This window comes from Pseudophryne corroboree, chromosome 1 (assembly GCF_028390025.1).
Source record: "Pseudophryne corroboree isolate aPseCor3 chromosome 1, aPseCor3.hap2, whole genome shotgun sequence".
Lineage (NCBI taxonomy): Eukaryota > Metazoa > Chordata > Amphibia > Anura > Myobatrachidae > Pseudophryne > Pseudophryne corroboree.
In genome coordinates, this window is record NC_086444.1 from 777,112,401 (window position 1) to 777,127,316 (window position 14,916).

Below are 14,916 nucleotides of genomic sequence, written 5' to 3' on the forward strand. Positions count from 1 at the left end.
TAGCCTCAGCCTGGATGTGCAGTGCGGGCCTGGCGTGGTCGGATTCCCTGACTGAAAATATTGATACCCTTGATAGGGACAGTATATTATTGACTATAGAGCATTTGAAGGATGCATTTCTATATATGCGTGATGCACAGAGGGATATTTGCCGACTGGCATCAAGAGTTAGCGCGCTGTCCATTTCTGCAAGAAGAGGTTTATGGACGCGGCAGTGGTCAGGTGATGCGGATTCTAAAAGGCACATGGAAGTATTGCCTTATAAGGGGGAGGAGTTATTTGGGGTAGGTCTATCAGACCTGGTAGCCACGGCAACTGCTGGAAAATCCACATTTTTACCCCAGGTAGCTTCTCAACCTAAGAAGACGCCATACTATCAGGCGCAGTCCTTTCGGCCCCATAAGGGCAAGCGGGCAAAAGGCGCCTCATTTCTGCCCCGTGGCAGAGGGAGAGGAAAAAGGCTGCAACAAACAGCCAGTTCCCAGGAACAAAAGCCCTCTCCCGCCTCCGCAAAGTCCTCAGCATGACGCTGGGGCTTTACAAGCGGACTCAGGCACGGTGGGGGCCCGTCTCAAGAAGTTCAGTGCGCAGTGGGCCCACTCGCAAGTGGACCCCTGGATCCTTCAGGTGGTATCTCAGGGGTACAAATTGGAATTCGAGACGTCTCCCCCTCGCCGTTTTCTAAAGTCTGCTTTACCGACGTCTCCCTCAGACAGGGAGGCAGTATTGGAAGCCATTCACAAGCTGTATTCCCAGCAGGTGATAATCAAGGTACCCCTCCTACAACAGGGAAAGGGGTACTATTCCACACTATTTGTGGTACCGAAGCCGGACGGCTCGGTGAGACCAATTTTAAACCTGAAATCCTTGAACACTTACATACAAAGGTTCAAATTCAAGATGGAGTCACTCAGAGCAGTGATTGCAAACCTGGAAGAAGGGGACTATATGGTGTCTCTGGACATCAAAGATGCTTACCTACACGTCCCAATTTACCCTTCTCACCAAGGGTACCTCAGGTTTGTGGTACAGAACTGTCACTATCAGTTTCAGACGCTGCCGTTTGGATTGTCCACGGCACCACGGGTCTTTACCAAGGTAATGGCCGAAATGATGATACTCCTTCGAAGGAAGGGAGTTTTAGTTATCCCTTACTTGGACGATCTCCTGATAAGGGCAAGATCCAGGGAACAGTTGGAAGTCGGGGTAGCACTATCTCAGATAGTGCTGCGCCAGCACGGTTGGATTCTCAATATTCCAAAATCGCAGCTGATCCCGACGACACGACTTCTATTCCTAGGGATGATCCTGGACACAGTCCAGAAAAAGGTGTTTCTCCCGGAGGAGAAAGCCAGGGAGTTATCCGAACTAGTCAGAAAGCTCCTAAAACCAGGCCAAGTCTCAGTGCATCAATGCACAAGGGTTCTGGGAAAAATGGTGGCTTCTTACGAAGCAATCCCATTCGGCAGATTCCACGCAAGAACCTTCCAGTGGGATCTGCTAGACAAATGGTCCGGGTCGCATCTTCAGATGCATCAGCGGATAATCTTGTCTCCAAGGACAAGAGTGTCTCTCCTGTGGTGGTTGCAGAGTGCTCATCTTCTAGAGGGCCGCAGATTCGGCATTCAGGACTGGGTCCTGGTGACCACGGATGCCAGCCTGAGAGGCTGGGGAGCAGTCACACAGGGAAGAAATTTCCAGGGCTTGTGGTCAAGCCTGGAGACATCACTTCACATAAATATCCTGGAGCTAAGAGCCATCTACAATGCTCTGAGCCTAGCAAGACCTCTGCTTCAAGGTCAGCCGGTGCTGATCCAGTCGGACAACATCACGGCAGTCGCCCACGTAAACAGACAGGGCGGCACAAGAAGCAGGAGGGCAATGACAGAAGTTGCAAGGATTCTTCGCTGGGCAGAAAATCATGTGATAGCACTGTCAGCAGTGTTCATTCCGGGAGTGGACAACTGGGAAGCAGACTTCCTCAGCAGACACGACCTCCACCCGGGGGAGTGGGGACTTCACCCAGAAGTCTTCCACATGATTGTGAACCGTTGGGAAAAACCAAAGGTGGACATGATGGCGTCCCGCCTCAACAAAAAACTAGACGGGTATTGCGCCAGGTCGAGGGACCCTCAGGCAATAGCTGTGGACGCTCTGGTAACACCATGGGTGTACCAGTCAGTGTATGTGTTCCCTCCTCTGCCTCTCATACCCAAGGTACTGAGGATCATAAGAAGGAGAGGAGTAAGGACTATACTCGTGGCTCCGGATTGGCCAAGAAGGACTTGGTACCCGGTACTTCAAGAGATGCTCACAGAGGACCCGTGGCCTCTACCTCCAGCAGGGACCCTGTCTGTTCCAAGACTTACCGCGGCTGCGTTTGACGGCATGGCGGTTGAACGCCGGATCCTGAAGGAAAAAGGCATTCCGGATGAAGTCATCCCTACCCTGATCAAAGCCAGGAAGGATGTAACCGTACAACATTATCACCGTATTTGGCGTAAATATGTTGCGTGGTGCGAGGCCAGGAAGGCCCCTACAGAGGAATTTCAACTGGGTCGTTTCCTGCATTTCCTGCAAACAGGACTGTCTATGGGCCTAAAATTAGGGTCCATTAAGGTTCAAATTTCGGCCCTGTCGATTTTCTTCCAAAAAGAACTGGCTTCAGTTCCTGAAGTACAGACGTTTGTCAAGGGGGTACTGCATATACAACCTCCTTTTGTGCCTCCAGTGGCACCTTGGGATCTCAATGTAGTTTTGGGATTCCTAAAATCACATTGGTTTGAACCACTTTCCACTGTGGACTTAAAATATCTCACATGGAAGGTGGTAATGCTGTTAGCCCTGGCTTCAGCCAGGCGTGTCTCAGAATTGGCGGCTTTATCCTATAAAAGCCCTTACCTAATTTTTCATACGGACAGGGCAGAATTGAGGACTCGTCCTCAATTTCTCCCTAAGGTGGTTTCAGCATTTCACTTGAACCAGCCTATTGTGGTGCCTGCGGCTACTAGGGACTTGGAGGACTCCAAGTTGCTGGACGTAGTCAGGGCCCTGAAAATATATGTTTCCAGGACGGCTGGAGTCAGAAAATCTGACTCGCTGTTTATCCTGTATGCACCCAACAAGCTGGGTGCTCCTGCTTCTAAGCAGACTATTGCTCGTTGGATTTGTAGTACAATTCAGCTTGCACATTCTGTGGCAGGCCTGCCACAGCCAAAATCTGTAAAAGCCCATTCCACAAGGAAAGTGGGCTCATCTTGGGCGGCTGCCTGAGGGGTCTCGGCTTTACAACTTTGCCGAGCAGCTACTTGGTCAGGGGCAAACACGTTTGCTAAATTCTACAAATTTGATACCCTGGCTGAGGAGGACCTGGAGTTCTCTCATTCGGTGCTGCAGAGTCATCCGCACTCTCCCGCCCGTTTGGGAGCTTTGGTATAATCCCCATGGTCCTTACGGAGTTCCCAGCATCCACTAGGACGTCAGAGAAAATAAGAATTTACTTACCGATAATTCTATTTCTCGTAGTCCGTAGTGGATGCTGGGCGCCCATCCCAAGTGCGGATTGTCTGCAATACTTGTACATAGTTATTGTTACAAAAATCTGGTTATTATTGTTGTGAGCCATCTTTTCAGAGGCTCCTCTGTTATCATGTTGTTAACTGGGTTCAGATCACAGGTTGTACGGTGTGATTGGTGTGGCTGGTATGAGTCTTACCCGGGATTCAATATCCTTCCTTATTGTGTACGCTCGTCCGGGCACAGTATCCTAACTGAGGCTTGGAGGAGGGTCATAGGGGGAGGAGCCAGTGCACACCAGGTAGTCCTAAAGCTTTTACTTTTGTGCCCAGTCTCCTGCGGAGCCGCTATCCCCCCATGGTCCTTACAGAGTTCCCAGCATCCACTACGGACTACGAGAAATAGAATTATCGGTAAGTAAATTCTTATTAAAACCACCATGTTCTACTTAAACGCGAATAACTGATTGCCTTTTGAAATAACGTTTATCTTTTTCCACTGTGTAAACAAAGTGTTTAATTAAATTGTCTTTACTGGTCTATAGTCTAGGAAGCTGTTGTCTGTGTGGTTAGTGATGTGTTTTCTGCCAGTGATTAGCATTACCAGCAAGGCTTTCATTTGCCTGCTATTTGGGTAGTATAAGTTCTCAGACTGCTGCTTTTATTCCTGTTATACATGGCACTGTAAACACGGTGCAGATTCAAAGGGTTATTTTGTAACCTTATGAAACTTGTATATTTATGGTAAATTACACATGAATCACATGAAGCCATAAACAATAAGCCTAAGAACTAACTGCAATAAGATAAACCATTATAACACATGTATTAGTGTAGCTGAAAAATGTAATTGGCTGCATAAAGTTGGGAACGCCAATATGACATACACTTTGCCTCTGAAGATGTTGAACCAGTTTAAATAAAACATGTTTGTCCAATCCCGCTCCTTCTCCTTAAACTTTATTTTTGGGACATGTTGGTATTCTGCTATCCGGTGTGTGGACTTGGAGTACACCCATCTGGTTTACAGTACAGCTACCAGCATACCACCTGCTTCCTCTCCAGGGACGCCATCATCTGTGTACAGACAGCGCTCTGGAAATCATCAGATTTGCATCTGTCTGGGAACTATTTTCTATAACAAGGGTGATACTCCTATTCAATACTCCAGTAGCCTGTGTTCTCATTGTGGGAGCCAGCCCCACACACACACAGGGCGTACCACATACCACACGGGACTTTACTCCAGGACTGCTGGTCTATCCTTTATTTGCTAACGCTAGATTTCATCTGCACACAGCTGCAGCTACAGGCCATCACCTTATTCAAGCAGTAATATCCTCCTTTTTTTTCCTTTTATCAAGTGACCGTATAACACTGACTTATTGCCTGCTTCCTTCCCCCCCTAATTGGAGTTCCCACTCCTTTGCCAGTCCTAGGGGTATATTCAATTGAAGTCGAAAGCTGCCGTCTGTTGAAAAGACGTCAGTTTTCAACTTTTTTTCAGGTCGGAAGGGGTCCCGACCTATTCAGTATAACGCCAAATAAAAGCACGTGGATCACCGGAATAGCTGCCGATCCACGTGCTTGTGTCGAAAACCTTCGACCATCTCCATTCGACTTTAAAAAAAGTCGAAGTGAGATGGGGAGAGCAGCGCCGGAGACTGGAGAGCCGAGGCGGGGACGGGTGAGCAGCGCTGGAGGATGTTACAGCCGCCACTCACAGCAGCGTCCACTCTGCTCCAGCAAGCGAGACCTCGCTTGCTGGAGCCGGATGGACGCTGCCGTGAGCGGCGGCTGTGATGCGTGGACTGAGAGCGGAGGGATGGGGAGAGGTAGAGAGACTGGGGGGGGGGGGGAGGCGGGGGAGAGCCGCAGGCAAACGGGGGAGAGCAGCGATACAGCAGGGCTATATAGCCGCTGCTGTAGTGTTGCTCTTGCAGTCTGCCCGCGGCTCTCCCCCGTCTCCCCTCCCGCATATTAATTTGACTTTTTTAAAAGTCGAATTGAGATGTCATTGAATAGCCCAGGTCGGATCCATTCCGACAAATGAATGTCGGAATGGATCCGACTTCAATTGAATAAACCCCCTAATATCCAGTCCAAGGCCATTTTTCAGCTGTATTTTTGTTTGTTTTATGTTTTCTTCTTCAGTTTCTTACAGATTTTTAGATGTTTGTTTAACTTCAAGAAAGTTCTGCATTTGCTAAAATACCTATGAATGTTGATCTAGTCTTCTCATTTCTTCTGCAGATGCCGATGAGATCAGTACCACACTATATACAAAGGCCAGACTATGCTGATCACCCTTTAGGTAATGTAATATGATTATTAGTTCTGAGTTTAATTTTGTTGCCAATCTATTTAAAAAAAAACATGTACCTTAACCTATGTAGAATTGCTTCTCATCTATAATGGTCCGTTCCTTTAACTCTTTCAGGAATGTCAGAATCTGAACAATCCTTGAAAGGAACTTCCCAAATTAAAGTGATTTCTCCAGAAGAAATAGAAGAAATGCGTATAGTATGTAAGGTAGGAGATCAAATCATTTTACATTGAATAACTCTAGTGGTGGATAGTTAACAAGTTTTTCCTGTCCTAATAACGAAACGTTAAAGTTCTCTATTTCGATAAAGTGTTTGGTTAATATTTCTGGAAAAGAAGTGTTCTTTAAGATATGGGGCTAGATGCATCATCGCTTGGAAAGTGATAAAATGGAGAGTGAAAAAGTGCCAGCCAATCAGGTCCTAACTACCATGTCACAGGCTGTGTTTGAAAAAATAGCAGTTAGGAGCTGATTGGCTGGTACTTTTTTACTATCCATTTTATCACTTTCCAAGCAATGATGCGTCTGGCCCATGGTATTTGACCAAATCTACATAAAAAAGTTAAATTAATTTGTCAGAGTCTTAAGGGCCCCATACACTAGAACGATAATGCCCGATTTCATCTGATTTATGAAATCGGGCATTTTGGAGGTGTTTCTGGTACAATCCGATGCACGTTCCCGTGAGCATCGGATCAGATCCTCCAGATTGACCGTGCTGCACTAGCGATCATGTCCGACCCCGCAAGCATGGCTGGGTTCGCCCAAGATACATCGTATGCAAAAGGACAGCTTACGATGTATCTTGGGCGATCCTGCCGCCCGGGAGGCTGCCGGGGTGATCGCCTGCGACATGTAGGTCGGACATGTTACATAAGTGTATGGGGCCCTTAACAAGGAAGTTTACAGCTATTCTTTCTTTGAAGCTGTGTGGTGCGTAAATGTATGTGTGGGTGTGAATCATAGGGTTGACAGTCATTGGGTCGACCACTATTGGTCCACAGTGACTAGGTGGACACCTCAAATAGGTCAACACGGTCATTAGGTCGACATGGAAAAAGGTTGACATGAGTTTTTTTTTAAATATATTTTTTGTGTGTGTAGTTTTCTTCGTAAAAAGTGACCGGGAACCCCAATTAGTGCACCGTATCCCCTCGCATGGCGTGCTTCGCTCGCCATGCTTTGAACAGGTTACTATTCCCACTCGTATTCCACGTGGATCGTAAAGCATGAAAGTTTAAATTTTTTTTTTTTTTTTTTTTTAAATAATTTAAAACTCATGTCAGCCTAGTGACAGGTCACCCTAATGCATGTCGAACAATAGTGGTTGACCTAAGTGCTGTCGACCTAAAGACCGGATCCCGTATGTATAGCCATATATACACAGATAGTTTGGCACTACTCATACTGTTAGCACAAATAAATGAAGCACAGAAGCCCATCCTTCCATTGTTTCACGTTTATATATTTATAAAATAGCATGGTATAATGACAAATAACTGTTTAACATGGTTTGACACACTAGATCATATGACCTTGAATTATTTACCAGTGACTGCAAAATACCCAGCAGAACCGCTCACTTGAACAACTTCGAACTGTCTCCAAAAACTCATCACACAGCCACAGCAGCTTCAATCCACAAGTGTAAACCATAGCATCCCTCTCAAGAGACCGTTCGCTGTCAGCAGCACAGTACCGCCTCTCTGCCACACATACACATTTCTGAAAATGTCAGCTGTTTTATTCATTTACACTGTAATCCAGTTAAAAATATTTCAGATTAAACAGCCTATTTTGAACTATTTCTCCTCCTCTTCTATATCTGTTTCACCCTATTTTGTGACAACAGCGGCCATTTTACCACTCTTGGGTGTGTGGTCACGGTCTAATATACGCACGCCTTGAATAGTTGAAGATTTGGCCTTCCACCTGGTGTGTCAAAATGCATACCAAGGTGTATATTACTGTGTGACCACACACAACATAAGCGTATGCCCACGAGGACTACAGTGATACCCCTGTGTTCAGTTCACCTTCTACGAATATTGTAAGCTCACTGGGACAAATATTTTTTTCTGGAATAATTTATCGCTCTACTTGATCACGTTCCAAGGCTTAGTACATCTGCCCCATTGACTGTTTCCATTCTGTTTAGTCAAGAGTAATTGTGTGCATGCTAATGCAGTGTCTTTCTGTGTGCTATTGTTAATTAGCTGAGCATACTGTAAATGGTTCTGAACTGAATCCCTTCATTTCCCATTTTGTGTTTGCTTTGTAGTTAGCTAGGGAAGTATTAGGAGTGGCTGCTATGATGGTGAGAGCTGGAGTCACTACAGAGGAGATAGACCATGCTGTCCATTTGGTGAGAATCCATTCATTTTGAAGTCTTAATTTGTTTTTTCAATGCAATGTAAAATGTTGTCTTTGTATAGTGTTATTCTAAGTCCTTATGTGTAGTTTATTTGTGTTCCTTATAATGTGGGAATGTAGACTTCATTACTTAAACAAAGAACAGTGAAATGCATCATTATCTCTTAGGTATGTAAACACAGACGTACAAATACAGAAGAAAGAATAATTGGTTTACATCTGTTCACTGAAGAGCAGCATTTAAGGAAATGGAATATAGGCTACATTACTGGGCTTTTAATTTCATTAGAACTGTGTTTATAAGAATTTCTTCTATGGTATTGTTTCATAATGTAGTAAACAATTGTTTGTACATTCTGCCTCTCATTCAGGGTGGTGTTACAATTTATTAGCAAAGAGCTGACATTACACACATTGAAGGGATCATCACACACACACACACACACACACACACACACACACACACACACACACACACACACACACACACACACTAACTAATGAACTACATGCAGTGGCCACAAACAGCCCAAATAAATGTACAATCTTACAATTGAGGGATTTGTATTAGATACATTAGGTATTAGAAAAACAATTTTGGGCTATAGGCAATCAGTGAAAGTGTTATATAGGGTTTTCAATTGTGATATTATATTGTCCTTTATTTCCATGCTAGTGATGTGTTTCATGTTTATTCATTCTAGGCATGTATTTCAAGAAATTGCTATCCGTCTCCACTGAATTATTACAATTTCCCAAAGTCCTCCTGCACATCTGTGAATGAAGTGATCTGCCACGGGATTCCGGACAGGAGGCCTTTGCAGGATGGAGATATTGTGAATGGTGGGCACTAGTGTTATATTGTTAAATAACGGTTACTGAAAACCATAGAACAGAATGGTCTTGCAGCAGAGAGTTGTTTTTCCTTGGATTCTGTAAACTGAAGCTCACAATCTGTAGCCTTCACCATACATTTTATTTGTAAACAGAAAACTTTAAATATTTTACTCCTTTTTGTACAATGTTTCAGTGGACATTACTGTATATTACAATGGTTACCATGGAGATCTCAATGAGACATTTTACATTGGAGAAGTTGATGAGGGAGCGAAAAGGCTTGTTCAGACAACCTATGAGTGCCTAATGCAAGCTATAGATGAAGGTGAGTAGTAGTGTAACTACTGTACATGACCAGATAGGACCCTTTAACACTGTATTTTCATATCCTGCATCTTGCACTTGTAGCAAAACTTCATTTGGCATGTCCACTACCCCCCACTGTAATAACCCGCAGTTCAGTTATGGCCGCAGATGGGGGGTAACAGTAAGTCCAATAAACAATTTTTAGTTACTAAGAGAACTTGCACAAGAAGTGCTGGATAGCAGTATTATTTTTATGAAAAGGACTTGTAAAGGTACACTTTCTCCAACACCCGGGGATAGCCACACAAACTGTGGTTTTAACCCTCTGCACATTATTAGGATGAATAGCACAAGAGCCATTTGGGGACTGTTAATTTGACTTTTAAGGGAAGGATAATGGTAACTGGCCAGTTGATATGTACAGTTTCTTTGTATAATACTGCAATTTTTTTTCACCTTTTTTGCAGTTTCTGTATTTTATGTATCTTCTTTATTTGTGTTTTAAGCATTGTCAGTATGTTTCTATAATGTGTTTTATCGGTAAACTCTGCTGTATATAAAATTAGGTGATAGTTTGTGACCAGAGAGTGCCAGGTAGTAATGTTCCAGGTACACCACACATTGACTTAGACATTACTTGGAGACAGGAAATAGTCGCCAGTACCAAGGCAGCTGACTTTCCTAAAGCCCCCCCTCCCCCCTCCTCCTCCATATTTGTTTTTTCCCACACCAACAATTTGCTCCAGAAAATATATAGAGGGAGCATATTACAACGCAGTAAAGTATTGGATTAGATATCCGAATTCCTCTAGGGTCTGTCCTTTCCCCTAGCATTGAGAGAGTGAATGGCGGGGCACATGCATGTTGGGAGACAGGACAGACCCTAGGAGATTATTCTATAGATGTTAAATTTAAAATGTATAAACCGATAAAACTGGTAAACTGTTGAAAAGGGGGAGTGTGTGGGTGTGGACAGCATTTCCCAATTATTACCATGTTTTTCAGCTATACAGACAAGTCAGATCTTACGTTCTACTGAACACAGGGCAACATGGCCATTGGTTGACTTTGTGTAAATTTGGAGTGTTAAATCACCTGTTCTTTCTCAACAGTGAAGCCTGGAGTCCGGTACAGGGAACTGGGGAATATTATTCAGAAACATGCTCAAGCTAATGGATTCTCAGTTGTTCGAAGCTACTGTGGTCATGGCATTCACAAGTTGTTCCATACTGCTCCCAATGTGCCACACTACGCCAGTAAGTTTTCCAGCAGAGCCCAGAGTGGAAACTCAGGGGTTGATTTAATTGTTTTTTGTGCACGTCTAAAGTGATGAGAGATCGCGGGGTGATATTTAAATAGTTTTTTTTTTTCATTATTATTATTATTTGTGCATATCTCACCCAAACAAACTGGTTTTAGTCGCGTAAAGCGGGTAAACCAGTCTAAATTAATGGGTGCAACGCGAAAAGTGCTTTCTCTAACGTCCTAGTGGATGCTGGGGACTCCGTCAGGACCATGGGGAATAGCGGCTCCGCAGGAGACAGGGCACAAAAGCAAGCTTTTAGGATCACATGGTGTGTACTGGCTCCTCCCCCTATGACCCTCCTCCAAGCCTCAGTTAGGTTTTTGTGCCCGTCCGAGAAGGGTGCAATCTAGGTGGCTCTCTTAAAGAGTTGCTTAGAAAAAGTTTTTAGGTTCTTTATTTTCAGTGAGTCCTGCTGGCAACAGGCTCACTGCATCGAGGGACTTAGGGGAGAGAATTTCAACTCACCTGCGTGCAGGATGGATTGGATTCTTAGGCTACTGGACACCATTAGCTTCAGAGGGAGTCGGAACACAGGTCTCGCCCTGGGGTTCGTCCCGGAGCCGCGCCGCCGACCCCCTTGCAGATGCTGAAGATTGAAGAGGTCCGGAACCAGGCGGCAGAAGACTTTTCAGTCTTCCTCAGGTAGCGCACAGCACTGCAGCTGTGCGCCATTGTCTGTCAGCACACTTCCCACAGCGATCACGGAGGGTGCAGGGCGCGGGGGGGGGCGCCCTGGCAGCAATGTAGAATACCTGTATGGCGAAAAATACATCACATATAGCCCTTGAGGCTATATGGATGTATTTAACCCCTGCCAGACTTCACAATCTCCGGAGAAGAAGCCCGCCGAAAAGGGGGCGGGGCCTATTCTCCTCAGCACACAGCGCCATTTTCCCTCACAGAAAGGCTGAGGGGAAGGCTCCCAGGCTCTCCCCTGCACTGCACTACAGAAACAGGGTTAAAACAGAGAGGGGGGGCACTGATTTGGCGATATACATATATATTAAATGCTATATGGGAGGAACACTTATATAAGGGTTGTCCCTGTATAATTATAGCATTTTGGTGTGTGCTGGCAAACTCTCCCTCTGTCTCCCCAAAGGGCTAGTGGGTCCTGTCCTCTATCAGAGCATTCCCTATGTGTGTGCTGTATGTCGGTACGTGTGTGTCGACATGTATGAGGAAAATGTTGGTGAGGAGGCGGAGCAAATTGCCTGTAATGGTGATGTCACTCTCTAGGGAGTCGACACCGGAATGGATGGCTTACTTATGGAATTACGTGATAATGTCAACACGCTGCAAGTGGGTTGACGACATGAGACGGCCGGCGAACAAATTAGTACCGGTCCAGGCGTCTCAGACACCGTCAGGGGCTTGTAAAAACGCCCATTTACCTCAGTCGGTCGACATAGACCCAGACACGGACACTGATTTCAGTGTCGACGGTGAAGAAACAAACGTATTTTCCTTTAGGGCCACACATTAAGGGCAATGAAGGAGGTGTTACATATTTCTGATACTCCAAGTACCACAAAGAAGGGTATTATGTGTGAGGTGAAAAAACTACCTGTAGTTTTTCCTGAATCAGATAAATTAAATGAAGTGTGTGATGATGCGTGGGTTTCCCCCGATAGAAAATTATTGGCGGTATACCCTTTCCCGCCAGAAGTTAAGGCGCATTGGGAAACACCCCTCAGGGTGGATAAGGCCCTCACATGCTTATCAGAAAAATATCCTAAAAAGTATACACACACATGCTGGTGTTATACTGTGACCAGCGATCGCCTCAGCCTGGATGTGCAGAGCTGAGGTGGCTTGGTCGGATTCCCTGACTAAAAATATTGATACCCTTGACAGGGACAGTATTTTATTGACTATAGAGCATTTAAAGGATGCATTTCTATATATACGAGATGCGCAGAGGGATATTTGCACTCTGGCATCAAGAGTAAATGCGATGTCCATATCTGCAAGAAGATGTTTATGGACACGACAGTGGTCAGGGGATGCAGATTCCAAACGGCACAAAGATGTATTGCCGTATAAAAGGGGAGGAGTTATTTGGGGTCGGTCCATGGGACCTGGTGGCCACGGCAACTGCTGGAAGATCCACCGTTTTTTACCCTAAGTCACATCTCTGCAGAAAAAGACACCGTCTTTTCAGCCTCAGTCTTTTCGTCCCTATAAGATATCTGCCCAGGGATAGAGGAAAGGGAAGAAGACTGCAGCAGGCAGTCCATTCCCAGTAACAGAAGCCCTCCACCGCTTCTACTAAGTTCTCAGCATGACGCTGGGACCGTACAGGACCCCTGGATCCTACAAGTAGTATCAAAGGGGCACAGATTGGAATGTCGAGGCGTTTCCCCCCTCGCAGGTTCCTGTAGTCTGCTGTACCAATGTCCCCCTCCGACAGGGAGGCAGTATTGAAAACAATTCACAAGCTGTATTCCCAGCAGGTGATGATAAAATTACCCCTCCTACAACAAGGAAAGGGGTATTGTTCCACACTATAGGGTGGTACTGAAGCCAGAAGGCTAGGTGAGACCGATTCTAAATCTGAAAAATTTGAACACTTACAAGGGTTCAAATCCAGATGGAGTCACTCAGAGCAGTGATAGCGAACTGGGAACAAGGGGACTATATGGTGTCCCGGGACATCAGGGATGCTTACCTCCATGTCCCAAAATTTGCTTTTCTCACCAAGGGTACCTCAGGTTCGTGGTACAGAACTGTCACTATCAGTTTCAGACGATGCCGTTGGAGTGTCCAAGGCACCCCGGGTCTTTACCAAGGTAATGACCGAAATGAGGATTCGTCTTCAAAGAAAATGGACGACCTCCTGATAGGAACAAGGTCCAGAGAACAGTTGGTGGTCGGAGTAGCACTATCTCAAGTAGTTCTACGACAGCACGGGTGGATTCTAAATATTCCAAAACCGCAGTTGTTCCGACGACATGTCTGCTGGTCCTAGGGATGATTCTGGACACAGTCCAGGAAAAGGGTGTTTCTCCCAGAGGAGAAAGCCAGGGAGTTATCCGAGCTAATCGGGATCCTCCTAAAACCAGGAAAAGTGTCAGTGCATCATTGCACAAGAGTCCTGGTAAAAAATGGTGGCTTATTACGAAGCGCTTCCATTCGGCAGATTTCACGCAAGAACTCTTCAGTGGGATCTGCTGGACAAATGGTCCGGATCGCATCTTCAGATGCATCAGCGGATAACCCTATATCCAAGGACAAGGGTGTCTCTCCTGTGGTGATTACAGAGTGCTCATCTTCTAGAGGGCCGCAGATTCGGCATTCAGGATTGGATGCTGGTAACCACGGAGGCCAGCCTGAGAGGCTGGGGAGCAGTCACACAGGGAAAAAATTTCCAGGGAGTGTGATCAAGTCTGGAGAATTCTCTCCACATAAATATACTGGAGCTAAGAGCAAATTTGTAATGCTATAAGCTTAGCAAGGCCTCTGCTTCAAGGTCAGCCGGTATTGATCCAGTGGGATAACATCACGGCAGTCGCCCACGTAAACAGATAGGGCGGCACAAGAAGCAGGAGGGCAGTGGTCAAAACTGCAAGGATTTTTCGCTAGACGGAAAATCATGTGATAGCACTGTCAGCAGTGTTCATTCCGGGAGTGGACGACTGGGAAGCAGACTTCCTCAGCAGGCACGACCTCCACCCGGGAGAGTGGGAACTTCATCGGGAAGTTTTCCGCATGATTGTGAACCGTTGGGAAAGACCAAAGGTGGAAATGATGGCGTCCCGCCCGAACAAAAAACGGGACAGGTATTGCGCCAGGTCACGAGACCTTCAGGCGATAGCTGTGGACGTCCTGGTAACACCGTGGGTGTAACAGTCGGTGTATGTGTTCCCTCTTCTGCTTCTCATAACCAAGGTATTGAGAATTATAAGACGTAGAGGAGTAAGAACTATACTCGTGGCTCCGGATTGGCCAAGAGGGACTTGGTACCCGGAACTTCAAGAGATGCTCACAGAGGACTAATGGCCTCGGGAGCTAAGATGGGATTTGCTTTCAGCAAGAACCATGTCTGTTCCAAGAGGAACCGTGGCATCTGCCTCTAAGAAAGGACCTGCTCCAGCAGGGACCTTGTCTGTTCCAAGACTTACCTCGACTGCGTTTGACGGCATGGCGGTTGAACACCGGATCCTAAGAGAAGGCATTCCGGAAGAGGTCATACCTACCCTGGTCAAAGCCAGGAAGGAGGTGACCGCACAACGTTATCACCACATGTGGTG

At 45.8% G+C, this 14,916-nt stretch overlaps 1 protein-coding gene across 2 annotated transcripts in view; it reads left to right on the forward strand.

Moving 5' to 3' along the window:
- Window positions 1–14,916, forward strand: part of METAP1 (methionyl aminopeptidase 1) — a 126,809-nt gene that overhangs the window by 58,465 nt on the left and 53,428 nt on the right. For both annotated transcript variants that reach the window (XM_063917742.1, XM_063917752.1), the window contains exons 4-9: window positions 5,769–5,829; window positions 5,956–6,047; window positions 8,123–8,206; window positions 8,919–9,057; window positions 9,245–9,376; window positions 10,470–10,613. In XM_063917742.1, coding sequence (XP_063773812.1) covers window positions 5,769–5,829; window positions 5,956–6,047; window positions 8,123–8,206; window positions 8,919–9,057; window positions 9,245–9,376; window positions 10,470–10,613 — 652 coding nt within the window. The remainder of the gene's footprint in view (window positions 1–5,768; window positions 5,830–5,955; window positions 6,048–8,122; window positions 8,207–8,918; window positions 9,058–9,244; window positions 9,377–10,469; window positions 10,614–14,916) is intronic.